Source organism: Eucyclogobius newberryi, unplaced genomic scaffold, assembly GCF_026437365.1.
Source record: "Eucyclogobius newberryi isolate DKJ021-1_F unplaced genomic scaffold, fEucNew1.0.hap1 SCAF_3, whole genome shotgun sequence".
NCBI lineage: Eukaryota > Metazoa > Chordata > Actinopteri > Gobiiformes > Gobiidae > Eucyclogobius > Eucyclogobius newberryi.
Genome location: NW_027315945.1, coordinates 26,775,274 through 26,799,692, shown reverse-complemented (window position 1 = coordinate 26,799,692; position 24,419 = coordinate 26,775,274). Strand labels below are relative to the sequence as shown.

At 42.9% G+C, this 24,419-nt stretch overlaps 1 protein-coding gene across 1 annotated transcript; it reads right to left on the bottom strand.

Annotated features, from left to right (window-relative positions):
* Positions 1 to 338: 338 nt before the first annotated feature.
* On the bottom strand, positions 339 to 23,489 carry LOC140373775 (uncharacterized). Its single transcript, XM_072460428.1, has 33 exons — positions 23,327 to 23,489; positions 17,751 to 19,036; positions 17,439 to 17,678; positions 16,819 to 17,088; positions 16,636 to 16,740; positions 16,422 to 16,540; positions 16,113 to 16,331; positions 15,690 to 15,777; positions 15,317 to 15,469; positions 14,626 to 14,723; positions 14,258 to 14,430; positions 14,107 to 14,178; positions 13,515 to 13,667; positions 13,289 to 13,411; positions 12,485 to 13,210; positions 12,183 to 12,404; positions 11,872 to 12,084; positions 11,561 to 11,791; positions 11,277 to 11,492; positions 10,732 to 10,947; positions 10,476 to 10,640; positions 9,613 to 9,843; positions 9,377 to 9,532; positions 9,100 to 9,303; positions 8,840 to 9,019; positions 8,188 to 8,393; positions 7,368 to 7,433; positions 7,201 to 7,245; positions 6,566 to 6,628; positions 5,519 to 5,698; positions 1,174 to 1,548; positions 633 to 752; positions 339 to 486 (listed from the first exon to the last, which is right to left on the bottom strand). Exons 2-33 carry the CDS (start codon positions 19,026 to 19,028, stop codon positions 367 to 369), a joined length of 7,026 nt encoding a protein of 2,341 aa, XP_072316529.1. The 5' UTR covers positions 19,029 to 19,036; positions 23,327 to 23,489; the 3' UTR covers positions 339 to 366.
* Between the last annotated feature and the right edge of the window lie 930 nt (positions 23,490 to 24,419).

Below are 24,419 nucleotides of genomic sequence, written 5' to 3'. Positions count from 1 at the left end.
CTTTATCAAATCGGTTAACTCTTTAATGTGTTTAATAGTTCTCAGTTTAATGTCGTTTTATAAAAATGTATTATTTAATTAAGCTTTTTCTTGGAACTGGAAACAAAAGTGATAGTTCTAGCTCATCATCATCCAAGTTAGCCTTTTACATCTTAAGTCAGACTTTACTCAGTTTTGTTCTGTTTGTCAACAGCTCAAATACATACATTGTACAGACTTGGAGAAAGTATTTATCAGTAATCTATTCCAAGAGTAAATTTAATCAAACAAGTCTCCAAAATTAGGTTTGTCTCAAGTATGGTTACGATAGCAACTCTGGACAAATCGGGCAAGGTTCCAAATCAGGCATTTCTATTCGTTTTGAGCTCATGCCTTTGAGATGTGAGTGGTGGTGGTGGTGACCGTGGTGCCGCTGGTCATTTCTGATGTCACGGTTTTGGAGCTGGACTCAGACGAACACTCTTTGTCTTCGTCTGTCCCATCGACCTGAGAGAGAGGTGATACTACATTATTATCTTTGCAATGTGCTTTCCTCTTCCTGCGAACAGTGGAGCGTCGGCCTGCATAGAGTGAACACGAGCATGTGCCTGCGCTGGTACAGATCTGGGCCGGGCGGGTGCTAAAACCCCTACCTTTGAAGACTCATAGGTGATGGAATGGGTTGGGACGATAGGGACGTCTGTGGTGGAGATGCCACTGGATAAGGAGGATTCTGCTGTGATGGTGACTGTCTGCGTCTGCACCAATGGGGGCTGTGGATGGGAGCAAAGCCCATTGAGTGGCTGTTTAACAGACCTCTCAGAAACTGGATCACACCATGCAAGTTACTCCCTCTGATCAATATTATAATAGAGCCTTTCACCAGATCATTTCCCCCCCACTATAGGCAGATCAGGACAATTAACAAAGAGGAGAGGGAAATATATTGTTCATCAAGCATTCAGTGATATAGAAAGAGAGGAAGGTCAAAGTTAATGTGCCAAAAAAAGAGTTGCCCATCACCAAGTATTTTGCACACACCTGTGCAGCATCCTATGAGACTACTATCCAAACCAAGATATGACCTTCATGCTGTTTGGATCTGAAAGAGCTGCTGCAAAGGTGTGTTCAAGAGTGCAATCCATAATTAATGAAGAGCCAAGTAGAGACAGAATCACAGACACTGGAGGCTACCTGGAAGCAGCGCATGACCTTGGGACCAACACTTCTGAAATAAGAGACAGATGATGATCCAACTATTGTCCCAGAGTGGTACTCCTCTCCCGAATGTGACTCTTGGTGCTCCTTCATCTGTGCTGCATGTAAATCTTTACATTCGTGAAGAGGGCAAGGCAGCGGGGCCATTTCCACCTCCACAACCGGCACCAGCGACGTTTCAAAAACTACAACCACGTCTTGATCGCATAACTCCTGATCCTGCGGCCCGTCAGTCTCACTCGTGCGGCTTATTGCAGGACTGGACGTGCCCGAAAAGCTCAACGCACTTCTGGTTTCCTCATGTGCAGTGTTGGTCCTAGACTCACTGCACTGAGGGCTATCACAAACACTCTAAAACAAGACACATACAAGATACAGTAACAGTGCAACTGCCCATAATGTTAACAAAACACATCCATACACAAACTCTTGAGACAGTCATGAATGCTTTACTGGTGTATGCAGACTATGGCCCACATTAATAAAGGTTAAATTAATACGATGCCCATTTATGTGAAGTAATGTCAATGTAAGAGAGTATGATATTTTTGACCAATGACAATGACCAAAACATTTTTTTGCTGTGAACTTTACTCTAATCTATACGAAATGTTTTTTATTATTCGGTCATTGATTGTCATGCAACAGAGTACAAATATAAGAAGCTGCCTAAGTTATTATTATAACACTTCACAATACTGTAAATACAAAACATTCAGAAACACTACAAATCATTTTTTTTTCACTTTTAAAAAGACAAATCGTGTAAAAAAAAATTCAAAACCACACAGATTAGTACGAAAAAATTTGATTCAGTCCAATAAACACGCACAGTATAGTTTCAGTCCAAAAGTCTTTGTAGTAGGAGAAAAGGTGAAAAGCAGAACAGAGGGAAACTTGGTGAGTCAATCCAGGTAAAAGGCAGCTTCTGAAGGTGAGCAGAGGATGAGTGGTGGTGAGGATGCGACAGTGATGCTGCAGAGTGAAGGAGGGATAGAACAGCAAGAAGAAGCGAGTGGTTGATGGGTAGAAGACAAGGTGAGGTCCGCGGCTCACACCTGAGTGGGGGTCTCCGCGGCTGCCGGCCCCTCAGCTGCGCTTGGAGTAGAAGTCGAGCAGGGGGCCGCGAGGGAGGCGGGTGACAAACTGAGGCGGGGGAGAAGAGATGACAGGGAGGACTTTTGAAATGGCTGACAGTGAACTACAACTTCCAACAATAACTGCTTTTTTAAATCTTGAGCATGGATAACATCATATTGAGTGTTATTTGCTGTTCAAAGCATGGAAAGGGTTTTAGACATGCATTTTAACATGCAGTCCTTTCCGATGACCCGAGTCGTCATGAGAAGACAGAAGTTCATCCACAGGTGTTAAACGATTTGTCTGTTAGACACAGCACACAGTGAGGCAAAGACCAATGCGAGCAACACAGAAGACTTGGACAATATGATGTGCTCCGAGGCCACCATTTCGCTAATTGAATTCATCTTCGGTTCATACCATGCCATAGGGTGAATACTTTGAAGCTAGATTCAAAGCACATGGAGTGACTGCTTCAAAGTTAACAATTAAAGCAGTGGAAAATATCAGCTGTGAATGATGTCTTGTCTCTTGTTAATCTCAAGAGGAAATGCACTAGAACAGAAAACATGGAGGGATCAGAGGAGGAGGAGGAGGAGCAGAGGAAAGAGTCTTAACATGCACAAGTCCAAATGTCCCTCGATGTCATGCAGCAGCAGCTCTTGCCTGGTCTGATCTGGTTCGGTCAGTCATGCAGCGTGTACCGGGGTCAGAGACACGGGACATACAGTATGTGATGCCGCCCACACAGACTGCAGTGTGGTCAGGTTATTACACTGCCTGTCCAAAAAAGTCGCCACTTGGATTCAGCTAAGCAAATGCAGTAGGTCCGAGCCTCTAACTGGATAACTGCTGCAGGTGAGAATCTTTCTGCTGCAACACAGTGTTTAAACCCAACTGATGCAGTGAGTGGCTTCTCATTTCTGAAACAACCGTGTGTAAAGACAAATCCAGTTGTCAAAAAAAAGTGTGTTTGAGAAGGTTCAAATCATTGGCATCAAGCAGAGAAAACATGGAGAAAAAGGAGACGCAGAAACTAATGTACTACAGATCTGAATCCCCAGTGAGAGTGTGATCAATTTGAAAAACAATGCATAACACTGGATGGAATTAAATGTTATTGCAGAATATATTGCAGAAGCTTATTGTAACTATGCCACAGCGAATGATCAAAGCCAAAGCTGGTCTTACCAAATACTAGAGCGTGTGGCCCCCTTTTTTGGACAGGCAGTGCAAGTCCAGATGCATCTTTATTCATGCTTTGCAAACCAGAACTTATGCTTTGTACATGTCATGCACACACACAATCAATATGCTTCAGTCTGACTATTATATAGAAAACAGCACATGTATTTACAGATATGGCATGCTTACTGACATCATAAAATACAAGGACAATTGGCATACAATTTACTAAAAAAGCTGTAGAATTAGGAACTTAATATTAAAGAAGCACTAAAACGTTTCTGGTGGAGATTTCAGCAAATGCTTGACTCCATGAAGATGTAAGCACACTGGTCCCCAACCTTTTTGGCTCGCAAGATACTTTTAGATTGAGCAAAGCTGGAAGATCTACCTAGAGATTTATATTCCAATTTATTGTTATTTTTATTAGTGTTATTTGTATTATCAATGAGTATTTAACTGGAATTTTAAGCAAAATATGAAACTGGGATAGGAAAATGTTATAAGAAATAAATGGCCTATTATACAGTTGCCTACAGTTGGTAATTTAGCAAAATAAAATATAGTGGCCACATCTAAATAGGCTTGAAGATCCCCAAACTAATATATCAGTTATTGGTGATAACCATGGTAACACTCAGGGGAGAAGCTTGAGACTTTGAGATAATCAACTTTCCTTTTAGCTCTGCTGCTTTGAGAAAGACAAAAACTGCATGAAAAGGTAGGATTAGGCTATGACACTACCTGGCTCCCCCTCTCCTCTTTATCCTCCCTCTCTCCTCTCTATCCTCCCTCTCTCCTCTCTATCCTCCCCCTCTCCTCTCTATCCTCCCTCTCTCCTCTCTATCCTCCCTCTCTCCTCTCTCCTCTCCATCCTCCCTCTCTCCTCTCTCCTCTCCATCCTCCCTCTCTCCTCTCTCCTCTCCATCCTCCCCCTCTCCTCTCCATCCTCCCCCTCTCCTCTCCATCCTCCCCCTCTCCTCTCCATCCTCCCCCTCTCCTCTCCATCCTCCCCCTCTCCTCTCCATCCTCCCTCTCTCCTCTCTCCTCTCCATCCTCCCTCTCTCCTCTCTCCTCTCCATCCTCCCTCTCTCCTCTCTCCTCTCCATCCTCCCTCTCTCCTCTCTCCTCTCCATCCTCCCTCTCTCCTCTCCATCCTCCCTCTCTCCTCTCCATCCTCCCCCTCTCCTCTCCATCCTCCCCCTCTCCTCTCCATCCTCCCCCTCTCCTCTCCATCCTCCCCCTCTCCTCTCCATCCTCCCCCTCTCCTCTCCATCCTCCCCCTCTCCTCTCTATCCTCCCCCTCTCCTCTCTCTCCTCCCCCTCTCCTCTCTCTCCTCCCCCTCTCCTCTCTCTCTCCTCTCCATCCTCCCCCTCTCCTCTCTCTCCTCTCCATCCTCTCTCTCTCCTCTCTCTCCTCTCTCTCCTCTCTCTCCTCTCTCTCCTCTCTCTCCTCTCTCTCCTCTCTCTCCTCTCTCTCCTCTATCCTCCCTATCCTCTCTATCCTCCCTATCCTCCCTCTCTCCTCTATCCTCTCTATCCTCCCTCTCTCCTCTCTATCCTCCCTCTCTCCTCTCTATCCTCCCTCTCTCTCCTCCTTCGTGCTTGTGCGTATCGCAGCTCGCGCTGTGGTAAGTTGTAAAAAAAAAAAAGTACATTACAGCTCACGTTTCACTCGCAATCTCTGTGTGTAACAAACTGATTGTTCACCGCATTTATCCCGCCAATTGTACACTTCGGGATCAACCTCCACAGGCACGGAGATCGACCGGTAGATTGCGATTAACAGTTTGGGGACCACTGTGTTAGTGCTTTTCCTGGAATATCTCCCTTATGGCATTTAACCCATCTATGCTGCAGGTGATAGCATTAGATTAAGTTACAGGTCAGACCTGTGGAGAGGCTGCCTTGCTCACAATAAGTAAGACATAACTGTACAACATTCCAGGGAAAACAATAACATCTCCATGGAGACAAGAAAAGTAATAGTTTATCTTTAAGTAGAAACTGCAGACTAAAATCTAAAGCGTGATGTGCAGACACGAGTGAGACTTACCCCGTCGGCGCCGGGCAGAGGCTGACCGTTGACCCCCAGAGTGCGGAAAGGAGAGTGTGTGGACAGACGCTTGTCCCACTCGCTGGGTCGAGACTCAGGAAGCGCCTCCATGAAGTTCCTCTTGAGCTCACTGATGCTGGCGTGGTGTCGGAGCAGGTCCTCCTGAGGTTTGTCAAACTCCTACACAAACCACAGCGCCACATAAGGTGGTGGAGGGGTTAAGAGAGGTCATGATGTGATGAGGGGAAGGTGAAGGAGAAAAGGAAAAAATGAAGAACATATATTAATTATGAAAGCATTCTGGTAATGTCTGATATTTTAAGCTGAAGCAGGTTATTGGCAAATGTAATTAAATGATTTTAGGGAAGTGATGACAAAGCGCGTTGCCCTCCAGAATAACATTAGCAGAGTGACAATTATTTAGTCATATTATATCAAACATTATTTTGTGCACAAGCTGTAAATGAGCAGGTGATGATTAGAGAGACAGACAAAGCAGATGGCAAAAAGGAAAACAAATAAATAGATAATTATACAATCATCATATATTATATATAATTAAATATTATATAATATATATATATATATATATATATACACACATACATTATACCTTTAGTGATATGTACATAAGAAAAAGCCACTTTGCTTAAAAGCATGTTTGTTACAAACCATTCAATTACTGGTTAAATCATTAAAATCAATCAATCAATCAATAGTTCATATCAAATCAATCAAAGCCAAACATTTGCATTTGGAAGCAAAAGCGGAGACAGGAGAATACTGGTGATCTATTAAAACATTCAGCGTTGAAGTGATCAATATTCCCAGATACTTCTGTAAATAAAATCTTTCCTCATTCTTATGTAAAATAAACACCTAATTGACCTATAATCCGACAGGACTCTCCTGAAACACAATTAACATGTTATTTACAAAGCCACTGCATATCATGCAGCATGCAAAGCGTGAGATTATAGAGCAGCCAGAGAGCGAGAAGCTAAATTAAATCCAAACAGCAACAGACATTTCCAAAGAGATACAAACCTCCAACATTAAAATGCTATGTCTGATATAAATTGAGTCACCCTCAATTCTCTTTGCCCTTTTCTGTGAAAACGAAAAGAAAAAACGAGTGGGTTTGGTTCACTTTTCTACAGGGTCAGAATGAAAGTGCCTTAACACACATGCACTCTATAAACAAGCTACAATGTTAACAGAACAACAGTAATGATGAAGAACATGCAAAGAGTAGACCGTGCTAATGTCAGCAAATGAACCAGAGAAGTACTGAACTAGCTGAAATATTTAAATTCATATTAGGAAAAGAAATAGCAACATGACAAAAACCAGAAAAGCAGAAACTAACACCATGCCCAGAGTGAGTCTTGTGTGGTGGATCATGCTAGTGCATTCCAGGTTTTACAGCAGTAAGAAATGAGGAAACACATTTTGCCTTGTAATCTAATCTAATCTAAATAACTATACTTCTATAACTGTTACAGCAGATCATGAATGGTAATGTATTCATATTGTCTTACAAATACACTGCAGGTGATGTCATTTAAGCTTTAGCTGTATGGAAGCACATGAAAAGAGTGTTACTTATTTGACCTAAAGAGCCAAAATACTGAAAATGGAAGTGGGATCATGTCTGGCTGCCACACATCTGAGCTGCTGACCTTTCTCAATTGCACCATCTCCGAGCTCGCCACTTCTCTCTGGTGCTACCGCGGGAGGACAGAGGAACACGCGTTAACATCCTCTGCATTTGGCTTTCATATTGTTGTGACACAGCAAAGCCAAAGTCTCTACAGAGCCATGCACCAGGCCACACTCGCAAACTAACCTTCACGTCCCCATTGATGCTGGTCATCAGGGATGAATTTACTTCTCTACGGTCCCTCCATATTGGCTACAGAGCACACACACAGTTCACATTCTCATTACCTTACTTAGAAAAACTATAGGGATTTATGAGGGGAATTATTTGGAAGTAGCTAAAAAGACAATATTAAGACCAGTATGACATCCCGGTATCGTCATGATTAAAGGCTGGCAATATATCGCAATTTAGATAATATGGTGCATTCTTGTTTTGAAGATATGCAAGTATATTGTGTATAGTAGACAAAAATGTAACAATAAGAGCTGATTAAAAGTTAAAATGAAAAAAAGTTATTTTGTAAACTTTCAAATAAGGGTATAAGGTTTCTGCACTCTTGACAATTCACATTTGTCTGATAATTGAACCTGAACTAACAAATGTTAAAGGCCCATTTCTGTTGGATTTAGATAATATCGGCTGAATATGTATACTCCCAAAAAAATATTTGTCAATATTGCCCACCCCAAGTGATGTACACATTTCAAACTTATTTTGCCACTAGGAAAAGTCTAGATGCTAAGGTTGATTCCACAAGAATACACTTTTTGTGCAACAGAATATAATGGTATTTTCAATCATAACCATGTGGTCTCATTTACTATTCAAGGTCCAATTTGGGCCTCTTCATTAAAAAAATAAATAAAAAGTATCAATACTTAAAGAGTAAAATACATGACATAAAATATATGATAATAGTGTCTATAACAGAATATTCTGCTTTGCTGTAATGAAAAAGAGCTTTAGGTTAAAAAGGTAAGAATGTGATTGATAAAGTTCATACCTTGACCTCAGACAGTGGCTCCATTTTAGAGATCTCTTCTGTCTCCACAGTGACCTCCAGTCGCCTCTCATCCTGGCGGCCCCCCTTGATGGGGGTGGAGGTTTGGGGCTGGTCGAGAGGGGCCATGGGGATCCCGGCTTCAGCTAGAGCGGCCTGAGAGAACACCGGGGCACTGACGGGACGGGCGCCTCGCTGTGGTATCACCACTGGAAACGAAAGAAAACATTTACACATTGGACTAAAGAGCAAGATATTACATTTACAGAACCATATTTAACACAGCCAAGACTCTAGAGGTGGTAAAAAAAACACAAACTTTTTTAAAGAAAGCGTTCATACTTACGTGATGGCAGGAGTTACATTTATCAAGTCCCTCAAAGGGATCCTTAAACAGGTTTAATGATCAAGCAGAAACCATGCAATGTACAACAAACGAGTACCCAAACAGCAAGTTTAAAAGGTAAAAGCAAAAGAGTAGGTTGCAAAAAGCAAAAAGATCTCCTAAAAGCTTTTACACGAAAAGTAAAATTGTGTTTTTTGACTAGCCTTGGTGAGAAATGTTACTGCCATAGCCACACAGTTTTCCACTCTGGCTCAAAGCTCGTAGTGTTAGAAGCGCAGTCACAACACCGTTAGTCCAACACTCCAATACCTGACTTCTTGAGGCCACGTTCAAACAGAACAAACCAGTCCTCGTTTCTCCGAGCGGGAGGACGCCTTTCTTCAAGGACCCGCTTCTCAAACCGCGAACGAGTCTCAGAAATGGTGAGCTTTGTTTTAGTGTAAATGTTGCTTTCTTTGGTGGTAAACCGGACACGAGCAGGCCTAGATACTATAGCACAAGTATTGGAATAAATTAGAAGGAACAGAAATGGACAATCTTACAAGTGCCATGTGATAACCTGACTATACCTGGGGCTTTAACGACTTTGTCCAGAAGCATGTACCAATCATCATCCACCTTTCTCATTTCAGCAGGTGGTCTTTTTCGTTCCACGCCTGCCCTTTGCCACCTCATCTCTGTTACTGTAACGGCCAGCTGCACTCTTTGTTCTTTGGTCACTACTCTTTTGGTTGGTTTTACTTCAGGAGAAACACCAACTGATTTAGCCACAGCTGTAGGCCACAAATAAAGAAATCTCATCAAGGATCTACAGCAAATCACAACAACTCGCTCATTATAAACTACCTTTTATTTTAGGTGCAACATCCAGGAGGACAAGCCAGGAATCATCAATCTTTCTTGGTTGCGATGTTTTAATCCTCGTTACAGTCTTAAGTGGACTCACATCATCGTGAATTGGTTTTGGTTTTGGCAAAACAGCAGCATTCTCTCTGACGGCAGCTAACACAAAGGACTCATTTTAAATCACCCATGGGAGCTAATAGTCAAGTTTGAATTGATGTTGAGAAAATTCGCAGTACCTCTCGGCTTGGCAACAGGCTCGTAACGGATGATGTCAAAAACGACAAACCAATCGTCCGTTATCCCCCTTTCAGACATGGCTCTGATTGGGCGAGGTCTTTTCTCAAACAAACGTGTTTCATCTCGTCTTTTGTCCACACCAATTATCAACTTCTCTGCCCGAGCCTCAGCCGTTTCTATTTCAGCACCCAAAGTTTGTCTTGTATCCGGCAGAGGTTTAACAGGAAGCACTAGCGCCATAGATTAGATATCATCAGTGACACTTGTGTGAAGCAATAAATAAACTTATGATTTTATTAGAGATGCAACAATACCTGAAATTTTGATTTCGCAAGTAGGCCTGTCACAATAATTACCATATTAACCTATTGCTAAATTAAAAAAAAAAAGCTGGAACAAGATTTTTTGGGCTTAAAATTTATTGTGTGAATTTTCTTTGCATTAGTGGAGAATTTTAAATATGTTTTCTGTAGTTTGAGCTGTCAAATACTATAATAGATACTAACTAACTGAGAGAATAAACATTTGGAAAAGGCTTTGCTGGGATTCTTCAGCTTTAGAATTATTGTCTGAATGGCATAAAGTAGTTTCAGTTGTATCTGATGTAGCAACATATGGCACGGCAACATATATTATTGTAGCAAGCTCAATTGCAAGAATATTGTGAACAGGATTTTAATCTATTGAATTGTAAGATGTTAAGAGTAAATCCACTGTTTGATGGAGCGGCACGCCAAAAAAGGAACACCACAAACCAAGTTCCTTTTCCCCATTTTAGTGCTGCCACAATATAAACGTTGTTAATATTATACTTTAGTTATTGTCACATCACTAATGGTAATGTAAGGTCACACAGATGTACCTGTTGGGAGGATTAACCTTGATCTGGGCCCAAACAAAACAAACCAGTCGTCGTCTCGCTGTGGCGGCGGCTGAGAGGGCCTTGGTTTTATCTGCGTTGCCTCAGCTTTCGTCTCTACCACTTTAACTGCAACTTTAGGCTCAGGTTTTGGAATTGTTCGAGCAGCTGGTCACACATACACATATGATCAAGTTAAGTTCTTGCACGCAAACATGCAGCACTGCGAAAAGGTTTTTAAAGCTACAAAGTTGAGTACCTTTAGGTTTATAAGGAGTTTCTTTAGGCCCAGCAAAGAACAGGACAAACCAATCATCTTCGATCCCTCTGAAAGTTTGTGAAATCCTCGCTTTTGAGACCGGATCGACAATGACCGTTTTCTCCTCAGTCATTTCTTTAACGGAAATCTTTGTCATCTGTGTCAGTGTACTTGCTTCTTCAACATAATCCTGACCATAAGAAGCCACCGCCACCACTGAGAAACCAAGCAGGATTAGAACCAGTGACAAACATGCAGCACTGCGAAAAGGTTTTTAAAGCTACAAATAAAAAATAACCTCAACCAAAATAGTTAAACTGTAAAAACATCCACTCCATAGGCAAATGCCCTTCTCCATTAGATACTGATCATTTCTATTGATCTAATATGATGTAATCGACCAACAAGAGCCAAATATAGCACCAAATCCCTGAAAATGTAAACTGTCTCTGTTGTATTTGAAAGCAAATATCTTTATATCATCTATAACCTCCCTACAGTATTGCATTTGTGCCTGAAAACAGATGTTGAAGAAAGTTGAGTACCTTTAGGTTTATAAGGAGTTTCTTTAGGCCCAGCAAAGAACAGGACAAACCAATCATCTTCGATCCCTCTGAAAGTTTGTGAAATCCTCGCTTTTGAGACCGGACCGACAATGACCTTTTTCTCCTCAGTCATTTCTTTAACGGAAATCTTTGTCATCTGCGTCAGTGTACTTGCTTCTTCAACATAATCCTGACCATAAGAAGCCACCGCCACCACTGAGAAACCAAGCAGGATTAGAACCAGACTAATTTAAAGAGCAAATGAAATAGTAGCATACGAAAACCTTGTGGCCTGTATGGAGACGTTTTGGTGGGGACATCAAACAAAACAAACCAGTCGTCCTCCCTTTGTGAGACTGGTTTAAGGATTCTCTGCTCAGTTGGTTTAACCCTGGACAACTCCTTTTTCACAGTTATGATCTCCTCTATCCCAGCAATTTCTGAGGATATTATTGTCTCAGAATAAATTATCTCTTCTTTGTGGTAGACATCAACACGCATGACATTTTTTTTTACTGATTAATAATGAAAACATACGAATAGGAGAACACATTAAGAATCAAAGCAAAGATTTGTAGAGGGAAATGTGTAATACCTGGTTGCACGTATTGCACATCTTTTGGCGAATGATCAAACAGAACGAACCAGTCATCTTCTGTTTTCCTCACAGCCCCTGGCAAAACTACAGCTACATTTTGAACTTTCAATTTGCCGCTTCCAACCACTTCTTCAATCATTTTATCTCTTGGCACGTCAGCAAAAACATTTTCGTCTGTCTCGACCTCAACGACGCGTAACAGAGTTGTAGCTAGTGCAAGAAAACATCCATGCCATGCTTTAAAACCTTCTAAAAAATGTATGCAAATGCAATAGATTGAGCGCAACGCAGTGAAGCAAACTCTGTACCTGTTTGTTTACGAGGAACATGTCTTGGATCAACATCAAACCAGACAAACCAATCGTCCATTCTCAGAACTGGGGAGAGTGTAGCCAGAGAGGTCGGCTCAAACCTCTCCACATCTTCAATTTTCATCTCTTCAACGAAAACTTCCACTTTCTCCAAAATAAGTGGCTTTGCTGAGACATTATCGGCATCAGTTTGCACACCTTCCATAGAGGCAACCACTACTGGCAAAAACAATGTGTATGTTTGAGAGAAATGATGAGAAATGGGTGAGTTGCAGCGGCTCAACTGCGGCATACTGTACCTGGCTTGTAAACCGCCTTGTATGGAAGACGATCAAAAAGTTTGAACCAGACGTCTTCAGATTGGCTTGGTGTTGCAGACCTGCTAGCCCTGTTCTCAAGAATGTCTGTTCTGCTCAATATGGATTTAGTCTCAATTTGAAGTTTTGGCAGTACATCCTTTATTTCAGTCGTTTCATCAACAATTGTTACCCTTTTCTTGGTCCTTTTCTCCATCCGGTACGATACAACAGCAGTGGTGCCAACATCTGACAGGCTAAGCTCCTTATCTACATCCTCTCTCCACTCCTTTTCTATCTGGCCAAGCTTTTCTCTCAAACTTTCGATTACTTCATTCTTATCTGTGGCCTTTATTAGATTTTGCTGAAGCCTGGCCTCTTCTTCAGACAGCAAACCTTTAAGAAACACCCTCTTTATGTCATCTTCCAACTCATCCTGGTTCCCCTCTGTTGTCTCCAGTGTTCTTATAATTGTTGTTACTCGTGTTTCTGAATCTTGCTCTTCGTCCCTCAGCCTAGCCACCTCCTCTTTCCCCAACTCCTCCTCGATGACCTCCTGAAGCCTCACCTGCAGCTCGTCCACTTGTTGAAGCCTTTCCTCTAAATGTCTGACTTCCTTCAGGCGTCTTTCTAAAACACCCACTTCCTTCAGTGGTTCCACCATAGTGATGGTTTCCTGCATTCTCTCAAGTACTTCCTCAGAAAGCTTTTCCTTCTGCTGGAGCTGGTCTAGAAGAAGCAAAGTTGTGGGTATAAGATTATAATGTGCTGTTTGTAATGAACTAAAATGTGTTTCCACATGCTTACATGAGATATCGCCCCCTTTCAACACACTACTCCGGTCAAAGTACAAGAACCAGTCGTCTGTCTGCTTTGGCACCGGTTGGAACAGTCTTTCTACAGAGCTCATCTTTGACAAGTTAAGTTCCACTGATAAATCGAGGTAAAGACAGAATGAGAATATCAATACGAATTTTGACTGATGCCAGAATAAAATAAGTGATTTTTGCTGACAGCGACCATTGAAATATACCTGACTGTTTAACCATAGCAAAGGTTGGTGTAAGAGGAAAAGGAGGGTGCCGATGGAGCAGAGCAGACCACTCATCCTTCACGCGTCCTGGCTGGAGCAGCTCAGGCCACGGCCGACTGACTTCGAGGTCAGTCTGGACACACTGCTCTGTGACTGTGGACAAATCATGTCATCAAGACATTATGTAATGAAGCTGGTGTGGCATTTACCAGACCATTTCAATCCAGCAAATGTATGTTAGAGCAAGGCTTGCAAAATGTATCTAATTTTTCAACACGCACAAGCAGAGCAGTCATAAAAGCGTCAATGGCGTTTTCCAAAGCCTCCTGGGCTCACATGAGTTTGCATGACAAAGGCATGCAGACTATGCCCAACACAGCAACCAGAAAAGAGAGGTTTAAAGTGGTACTGCAAGCACAAATTTAAACAAAGACAAGTTTGCTCTCAGAAGATTATGTCATGATAATGTTGCCCACAAATGAGGAGCACAAGCATTGAAGACGATGCTGCAGCTTATCAACGCTTGTTATGAGACCAAACAAAGCAGTGAATGATTGTGTAAGTTTGTTAATGCTCCACAAAACCTAAGTACCTGAGATTCTAAAGGGACACACGACTCTGGTGGACAGCAGATAATCCGACCAGTCATCAACCTCACACCTGGCTGATGAACAAATCGTGCAAACGTGATAGGGCGCACATCAAAGATGGAGCTTTCACTCATATCCACACATGCCACATACCTCCATCCAGGTTGCGGGACAGCCTCTTGCTGGCAGAGCGTGTGAAGCGCGGAGCGGGCCGGTCGATCATAGAGCTGGCCTGGCGGGTCTGAGTCTGAGTGCGACCACTGTAACGAAACTTTGAACCCAACACAAGGAAACGCCGAGAGGAAGGAGGCTCCACAGTCGGAACTCTGAGAAAATAAAACATGAAATTACTTTAATTCAACCCACTAATGCGACGACAAAACATCAACAACCACTACATACTACATCGTAGTATGTAGTGGTTAAGTACTGCATAAGCCACTTATTTCCACCTCAGGTCAAATTACCTGTGGTGTCAGGTGGGAAATAAGCCACTGAAGTGACAGAGAACAGGGCTTTACCTGAAGAAGGTGTGATGCTCAACACAAACTTTCCACAGTTTCTTTGAGGCTTTGTAGTTTGGCAGTTTGAAACCGATGGTGCTCTCGTATTGTTCTTGCTGCAAATCAAAACGACAAAGTGTCAGTGCCATCTGCTACCGGTCCCCAGAGGCAAATGTAACCCATGTTTTACTATGTATTATTATTTTTCTTTAATAGTCTGTTGCTCTGTCCCTATATTCTATGTGTGTTTTACCATGAAAATAGAGCCAATCATTCCAATAAACAGCAAATATGAGTAATAAGCTATTTTAAATTCAAAGTTATAGAAAGGTTTGTACACATTTTACGCTGTTGTTACTGGCTCTGACCCTGCAACCGGTCCCGGAAAAAAATAAAAAGTGACTGCACTGGTCCTTGCAAGAAAAAAGGTTTGGGATTGCTGCCCTAGATCATTTAGTTCAATGATGCCTTAGTTTAGCAAAATTGTCATTAGTCGACTATCATTTTGTCAAGACAACAGCGATTCATAAGAACAAAAGCAGAAAGGAGAAAGCATTGAGTGAGTTTTGCTGGGGTTTTGGGAGTGAATCAACAGTTTGACTTTTATTTTTTTGATACGTTTGATATGTTTAGTTGACTACAGCTCTAACCAGAATTAGATTAATGTTGAAATAATTATATCATATAAGAAAGCAGAAATTGAATGTACCTCTGATGCCCTGATCTTGATGAAGAAGCTGCTTCGTTTGTAGGAAATCTTGAGCACTTTAGGCCAAGGAAAACGATTAATCCTGAGTTTGTCCTTGTAAACCATGAGTCCACTGGCACAAACACCTAGTGTGATGTCAACACCTTCAAGATCCTAAAGCAAAAAATGAGGTTAGAAGATGATTCTGTTCCACTGAATATTCTGCAATCACATTTAATGCAATAACAGAAAAGAGTCACCAGGGGGAAGATATTAGTTTAATAATGTATTATTTTAGTTTTTAACTGACAAAATATTTCAGCAACTCAAATGTAATTTAACTTGTAAAATACAACAACAAACAACAAAAACTTTAAATGAAATACTAGCATACCTTAGCTTGGTGAAGGTCCACTCCATACATGGCAAGTTTCTTGGCATTTTCTAGAAACAACAAGTCTGCTTGGGCTGGACTCATCGACCTGCAACGAGTTATATTATAATATGACAGTAACTACAAAAGGATGTGGTGAGACATTTCCCACGAGAACAGGAAAAAAAATATTTTGAATATTGTGCAGTTCAGTTAACAATTTTGACAGAATAATTTTCATTTATTATATTTTATGTTTTTACTGCTGCCATTGTAGAATGGATTTTTTAAAATGATGACAACTTAACATAACTCAGCAGCACTTAAGCCTTTTTTGTCCAAGCCAAACATAAACACATGTGTGCACAATCTCGTGGCTATTATATTTTGTGAGCTCTTGTGGTGCTAGATTTGGTCCCATCCCTAATACACATGAGGTCTTACCTGTATGTGCGGTGAAGCTCAATGACCTTGTCCTCTAACTCCTTGGTCTGTCCAGGAGCCAGGTTCAAATCCTTCACATAGTCTGTCCCATGTACCATGGGGTCATACTCCCCGAGTTCGGATTGAGCAGTGTAGGAGCCCAGTAACGACAGCGTCACAAAGGAGCAGGGCAGGACCCCGCGCAGGATGTCTTTCCTCAGCTGGAGACAGAGACAATACCTACGCAGGAACAAAATCATCAGCCTGGAATTACTACACGGCTGGGGAACGAAGGAGACAAACAGAGAGGCTCAGTGAAGACGCATTTACCTGGTGAGATCCTCAGTGAGCTGGGCTGGGTCTGGGGGGTAGAACTTCACGTTGAAAGTAAACTCATAAATGCCTCCTGTGGCCTGTTTCCGAAGCTCTTTTGTGAGGTCAACCCACGTCTAAAGTAAAGCAAGGGAAGTTACACATGCAGTTGGACACTACAGTACCGCTGATGACAGGTGATTATTCAAATACATCAAAACAAGCGGTTTACCATGGTAGATGGGGATCCCCAGTGTGCAAGGCCAAAGTAATCTTTTTCCAATAGATTGAGGTGGTCAGACACCTTGATAAACAGCTCCTGGCCTTTGGCATGTTTCTGTTCAAACGAAAATAAATGTTAAGTCCAGGGAAAATGAAAGAAACACGGAATAATGTCACAGTGGAATCCTCTTACATCAAGCTCACACTCAAACAGAGCGTCGTCCAGTAACGTGACTTTGCACTGCATGGTCTTCTGTCGGCCTTTGGAGCCCTTTGCGTCTTTTGCGTCTTCAGTTTCCTTGTTTTTTGTTGGGTTTTTTGCCTCTTGTTTAGATTTTTTCTCTCCCTTTGAAGTTTTCTCTTCTGCTTTTTGTGAGGGCTTTTTTTCACCGTCTTCCTTCAATTCTTCTGCCTCTGGCTTCGTCTCCACTTCGTGATCTTCTTTGTTTTCCACTGGCGCTTGCTATAGAATAATATACATTTAGGGGAATTGGTTGGGTCATAGTTCATAAGGCCAAAGATTAAAAAATAACTAGTGTCTTTTTCACACAAAACTTACAAAAGGACATCAAATTGTCGTTAATATTCTGAATGTTGTTTTGAAGTAAAGCTAAATTTGAGAGTATTTTATATAAATAAAAAGTGTGTCTGATGGCCGCATTTCAACAGTTCCATAGTTTGGACAGCCCAGATTTAAGAGGACACATACAGCGATATGAAGGGTATGAAGTGATCTATAATAAAAGATAAAGCCCCATATCTGTAATATTAACTAACCCGAGTGTATCTAGTACTATACACAGTAGATCTCACCTCTGCACTGCCGACGGAGCGCTGGTCCGGAGCCGGCTCGATCTCCGGTTCCGTTTTGAGCTCAGGTTCTGGATCTGCGATGGGCGCCTTGACCTGTTCTATAGCAGACCCCTTTTTACCCTTCTTGCCCTTGTCCTTTTTCTTCCCCTTTTTTTCGTCTTCTTTCTTTGGTTTGACGGGTTTCTGTTCGTCTTTCACCGGCTTCTTCACCTCCTCTTTTGACTTCTCTTCCTTCTTCACCTCTTCTTCGGAATTCTCTTCCTTCTTCACCTCTTCTTCTGACTTCTTCACCTCTTCTTCTGACTTCTTCACCTCTTCTTCTGACTTCTCTTCCTTCTTCACCTCTTCTTCTGACTTCTCTTCCTTCTTCACAGATTCTTCTTTTGGTTTCTCCTCCGGTTTCTTTTTCGCCTCTTCTTCCTTCTTTTTACTTTCCTCTTTTTTTTCCTCTTCTTTCTTCTTATCCTCCTTTACCTTTTCCTCTTTTTTCTTGTCATTTATCTTTTCCTCTTTCTTTTTCTCCTCTTTTACCTTCTCCTCTTTCTTTTTGGCTTCCTTTGCCGCCTTCTCCTCCTCTTTCTTTTTGTTCTTCTCTTGTTCTCTCTTTTTTGCTTTCTCTTCCTCGCGTGCCTTCTCTTCCTCTTTTTTCTTTGCTTTCTCTTCTTCCCTCTTCCTTTCCTTTTCCTCTCTTTCTTTTTTCTTAGCCCCTTTTTTGTCAATTTTTACTTCCTTCTTGCTGTCACTTTTCTTTGTTTCCTCTTTAGCCGGAGCGTCTTCTTTAGCTTCTGCTTTAGGCTCAACTTTTTCCTCTACTTTTTCAGCAGCTGTAGCCTCCTTAGCTTCATCCTTCTGTTTCTCCTGTTTTACCTTTTCCTCCTCGGTTTTTACTTTTTCCTCTTTTTCCTCCTCTGGTTGTACTTTCTCCTCTTTTTCCTCCTCTGGTTGTACTTTCTCCTCTTTTTCCTCCTCTGGTTTAACTGTTTCCTCTTTTCCCTTTTCTGGTTTTACCTTATCATCCTCTTTTTTAACCTTTTTGTCAGATTTTTTTGTCTTGTCGTCAACTTTTTTCTTAACCTCTTTTTTCTTTTTCTTACTGCCTTTCTTTTCAGTCTTTTCCTCCTCTTTTTTCTTGTTGGCTGGGGGATCTACCTTTTCTTCCTTCTTTTCCTCTTTCACCTCAGCCGCTGCCTCTTGTGTTTTGGTGTCCTCCTCCTCGCTCTTTTCTTCTGCCGTTTTTTCTTCTACTTTCTCTGCTTTTGCCTCTTTGTCGGCCTCGTCCTCCTTGGCTTTCTCTGCCTCAAACTCTTCTCCCTCTGAGCACTGCGAGCGCCGCTTAAGGAAATTGGAGAAGAGTTTGGACAAGCCTTTGCCGGCAGAGGTCCTGGTGCGAGGTTTCAGCTGCTCCTCCTCTGGGGTGACTGCTGCCTCGGCCTGCCCAGGCTCAGAGCCCTTCTCCTGGGCCTTGGCAGCAGAGGACTCCCCCTCCTCTGGGTCTGGGTTCTGTTTGTTCTCTGGTTCAGGTTCGGTGGGACTGGCCGTCTGCTTCCCCTCAGTGTCCGCTTCACTTAAAGCACTCGCCTCTGTCGTCATGGCAGCCACTGGAGGAGACAGATGAAGAAAGGTCAAACTGAGCAACACTTCCCCACACAAACAGGAAGGTAGTACTAGTAATCGTAGGGATGTGTATTTATTCAAACACAGCACTATACTAGTAATTTGGGTGTAACACTTGGCTTGACACTTAAATTAAATAAATCATGTTAGTCAATTGTCTTTAAAAATACTACAGTTAACACTTGGCTTTAGTCTATATTTTGTGCTTATTGAATGTTTTATTGAAAGCTTTGACAGTTTTACTGACATTTTATTTTGATATTCTGAACTTGTTTTATGTGCGTTCTGTGACCACAGGGTACCCATGAAAAAGAGAGCTTCTCTCATTGAGGTCTTCCCCTGTATAAATAAACTAAATAAATAAGACTACCGTCTCTTCAAAGACAACTGATTAACACTCGACTAACAAGCTTGACATCATTGTACATTATATAAAAATATGTTTTTAATATCATATCTGTTAAATTCTCATAAATATTCCATGTAATAAAGAAGCATCAAACGTTAAAAAAACATCGTTGAATAACAATAGGGGTTTGTCTCGGTCTACACTGACGTATGACAGCAAACCCACAACACTGTCAATGAGAGACTCATTAAAGTCCACGCACACAAAGGGGGCATTCTCCTCCCAAGCTGCCCATTAGCACCGCTCAAACTCACATTTCCCAGCATGCCTTGTTGCTCAGCTCACAACCCAACCATCGCAGGTTATCTGAGGCACCCAAACCCTCAAGCGATAATACAGGAGACGAGTGGCATCGAGTTAGTATTTAAATAAGAAGCTGCAGAACCAAAAATAACCAATATCTGAGGGATTACACTCACTGACTCTGGTCCTGGGACAGACTCATGTGGCTTCAGTTGCACCTCTTGATTAAAGCTCTACTGTAGTAGCATTGTTCATGAATGAGACCTGATTTAATTGGTGACTAATATGGCTGTATTTGCCCTTCCATAAGTAGTTCAAGTCTCCTGGCTGTCGTGCGGTGGGGGAGGGGCCACAGACAGCCAGGCCAATCTTCCAGATGTACAGGGCTGTCCCAAAGGGTGAAGCTTGGCCTCCTCACTCTACACTTCCCACTGGTCGTGCGGGACAGCAGGAGGAGGAGGGGGGTGTAGACACAAACCAAATCCTCTTTAGCCCTCCCATTGTTTGTGTCCAGTGACCAATAACTGTGCAACTCTCTAGAAATAATCCAGTGTACCCTTCCCCCCACAGACCCCCCATAGGTCTGTTCCCTGGGTCAGCACACACACACACGGGCATGCCTCAGTGCCCATGGGCTCCTCTGGGCTGTTTAATGCTCTGTCATCTCAATTGTGATTGTCAGAAAACAGACATGCCCTTAATGGACCAGCTGAGGTTGTGTCTGCTGCCTCCTCCATTTTGTGTTTCCATCGAACATCTCTGCTATCTGCCAGCTGAGCAGGGCCGGACCGCATCATTAGTAAATATAGCAGAGAAAGTATTACCGAGCAAAATAAATGAATACATTACAGGCTTATTTTAAATTAACATTCAATTCAAATACCTCAGTTACCTCAACCCGGATGAATTGTGATCAAATGCTCCCTTGTTTGAAAGCACTGAGTCTAAGTCTGTTGTTGGCAAAAGAGATTGTCAGTGATGCTGCTGTGATAGAGCATAAAATGTAGTGAATGAGCCAGCACAGAACACGGGGAGGAGGTGTGGTATAAAAATAGTTCTTGTGCCCAGGATACGTGGTCTCATTAGTTAGCATTTACAGCTCACATCTATTTTTGTGCACGGAGCACTGTGCATACACGCACTTGTGCACAGCCCCAGCCGCATGTTAAATCTACGCTCTCTGCTACAGCTGATGCAGTACATTTGTTTTGGGCCAATTCCTGAATTGTTCTTTCAATCCCAGTGGAGTAAAACAACACTTGAAATAGTGTAACCTTGTCGAACACTAAGAGGACATACAGAAACCATGGTTCCTGGATACAGAGAGTAGGATTAAGGAATTAGAAGGAGTTTAGAGTTAATCAGGCCCCAAGTGAGATTATCTTCATGTACCTGCCTGCAGTATCTACCCCGGCTCTCCCTTCACTTGTGCATCTGCTGCTCTGTTTGGGAGCCTGTGCTGATTCATGGGTTTATGGCGTGCTCCGCCCACCTGGCTTCAAATCAACAGAAATGAACTCAGGGCTGGTATCAGTCCTCGGCCATAATAACCTCCTTAAATAAACAAACACACATGCCAAAGCACAGGCTAAAGCACAGGCACGTGCATGGCTAACATGAATCCTGCCCAGCAACTTGATCAAAAGCATCTGTAATTTGAATGAAACATATGTTCATACATGTTCAATGTTCAAGAGCATTTATTATATCAGTAAAAACACATTGGGGCAAATACATTTTGACCAAACCCCCCCCAATAAATGTATGCCGCAAGTCAGTGGTTCCCAAACTTTCTTGTCTAACGTCCTAAGTTTTATCTGACACTCAGAGTACATTTAAACTTGGGACCACTAAAAAAAGACAATACATCTGTTTGCTTTAGTTGTATATTATCAATTATTACAATTATGTTTCTTGTTTTAATGATTCTGAGGTCTTTTGCACCGAAAACAATCTAAAAGTTTTCAAATTTATAACCAAGATTTTTTCATTCAAATATTATTCAGTTTCACATTATTTGAAAATGTGAAACCATTCTAAGTGGCCACGTACCCATGGTTGGGAAAAGTGCCTTAAGTGACCAAAGAGGGCAGCTTAGTCTTCGGACAGGTTTGTAAAACTATTTCCAAACAAAGAACTGGATGGATCAATACACGCAGATGGTCTGAGAGCTCAGTGCTGAAACATGAACCGACAGGGGAAAAGAATGAAGTAGCTTCATTGATTTACTGCGGTCGGCCTGAAAGCAATTCAAAACCCATTTCCAATATCCTCACAGCCAAAGCCAATTGGAGTAATACTATATCGCTGCTTGCAACACACTGCAAAGAAAAGTGTTATCAGGAGATGAGACAAGAGCCATTACAAAATGTTTTCTTAAATGTTATGTATGTAAAGATATGAAATAATCAGCCAACGTGAAACTATGACAATAATATTATGGAAGGATATGTATGTGACGGTTTGGTGTCGTGTGGATCCCTGGTTAGATCAGTTTTGATAGTGAAAAGTGCAGAGGGAATGATTGCACAGGGATCATTCCCTGTGCACTTTTCACTATCAAGGGAGCCTTGCAACAGAGTAGTGATGTGTAGCTGCATGAATGCATCATAACTCCCAAAAGAGGATTAGCAGCAGCCAGCTCCTTTGGGACCTTGGTGACCTCACTCGTGCAGCAGCAACAAACATCCAAAACATCCTCTTTCAGCATCTCCTCCACACCTCGGACTGTCAACTCGCTGATTCAGCAGGAGAGCCCAGGTCTAAGGTCTAACCACAGTGTAGTGATTACTTAAGACCTGCTCCATTTCCAACTCATTCTTTCAACGTCATATCTGCGCTCTCCATAAAAGATTATCTATATACAGCACAGCGGTGTCACTGGAGATGAGTCTTATTGGATGAGACGCTCAGATGCACAGCGCGACATTCTGGAGATTCTAACCATAAAATGTCCGAGGATAATTTGTCTCAAACATGAAGCATCACAAAGTTGAACAAACCGTGTGCCCTAATATTTAAACGCTCCCGCGGGCCTTTTGTCTCTCAGAGGTATGAACACATTGGACACATTGTTTTAAAGTTTGATGGCATCATTTCTATAAAACAATCCCCTGTTGGTGAATGAGTGTGTTCTAAAACAAGACGAACAAGCTGCCTTTATTTTATTTTATTTGTGCAATCAAATCACAACGATATAGCCATCGATATAGTTTGATTGGACTGAAATTAAGCCATTTCAAAAGGTGTATAAAACTTGAAGTGTATTAAACAGACCTTTTCCATCTTTCTTTTTACAACAATCGATGTGTCTGGACCAATCAGAGGACATATTAAACGACAACTTGTAATTGATGAGGACGCAAGAGAACGCTTTTGTTTTGTTGAAACTATATTGTAAATTCTAATTTATTCAGTAGGCTACTTAGCGTCCAAATGTATTCAACCAGCAAAAAAATCTAACTTTTTCAAATAAACCGCAAAACCACAAGAGGCTGGATTGGGTGCGCGAGCGTGCCAGGGCATTTAAACAATCTGAATGAAAATGGCGCCGAAAGAGCCGCAAAACAAAATAAACACCACCTTCTGCACAGGGAGAACATGAGCCATACATTAATCTTACCTATTCTAAGATTTGCATCAAAGCGGAAGGGAGAAAAAGGACAGAAATGAGACAAAAAGGCGTATTCCGTGGGTTCAGAGTCGACACAGTGTAGCGGAGCCGCACATGCTTTGTTGTGCTGAAGGTGTCTGACGCTTGTAAAGGGGCGGAGCCTGTCGCGAGGCTGAGCACATGAACGCGCCTCACAACCGCGTGCGGGGCAGGACCGTGGAGCTATGGGCAGGACCGTGGAGCTATGGGCAGGACCGTGGAGCTATGGGCAGGACCATGGAGCTATAGGCAGGACCGTGGAGCTATGGGCAGGACCGTGGAGCTATAGGCAGGACCATGGAGCTATAGGCAGGACCGTGGAGCTATGGGCAGGACCGTGGAGCTATGGGCAGGACCGTGGAGCTATGGGCAGGACCGTGGAGCTATGGGCAGGACCATGGAGCTATAGGCAGGACCATGGAGCTATGGGCAGGACCGTGGAGCTATGGGCAGGACCGTGGAGCTATGGGCAGGACCGTGGAGCTATAGGCAGGACCATGGAGCTATAGGCAGGACCGTGGAGCTATGGGCAGGACCGTGGAGCTATGGGCAGGACCGTGGAGCTATGGGCAGGACCGTGGAGCTATGGGCAGGACCGTGGAGCTGTGGGCAAGACCGTGGAGCTTTGGGCAGGACCGTGGAGCTATGGGCAGGACCGTGGAGCTATGGGCAGGTCCATGGAAGCTATGGGCAGGACCGTGGAGCTATGGGCAGGACCGTGGAGCTATGGGCAGGACCGTGGAGCTGTGGGCAAGACCGTGGAGCTGTGGGCAGGACCGTGGAGCTGTGGGCAAGACCGTGGAGCTTTGGGCAGGACCGTGAAGCTATGGGCAGGACCGTGGAGCTATGGGCAGGACCGTGGAGCTATGGGTAGGACCGTGGAGCTATGGGCAGGACCATGGAGCTATGGGCAGGACCGTGGAGCTGTGGGCAGGACCGTGGAGCTATGGGCAGGACCGTGGAGCTGTGGGCAGGACCGTGGAGCTGTGGGCAGGACCGTGGAGCTATGGGCAGGACCGTGGAGCTATGGGCAGGACCATGGAGCAGGACCGTGGAGCTGTGG

What these genes read in the sequence shown, in the direction of transcription:
- LOC140373775 (XM_072460428.1), bottom strand. Translation starts at nt 19,028, where the DNA reads ATGACGACAGAGGCGAGTGCTTTAAGTGAAGCGGACACTGAGGGGAAG. An exon ending in AAGGTTAATCCTCCCAACAG is followed by an intron (nt 9,844 to 10,475) that starts GTACATCTGTGT and finishes CTATGGCGCTAG; the next exon opens with TGCTTCCTGTTAAACCTCTG. An exon ending in GCCTGTTGCCAAGCCGAGAG is followed by an intron (nt 9,533 to 9,612) that starts GTACTGCGAATT and finishes CCTTTGTGTTAG; the next exon opens with CTGCCGTCAGAGAGAATGCT.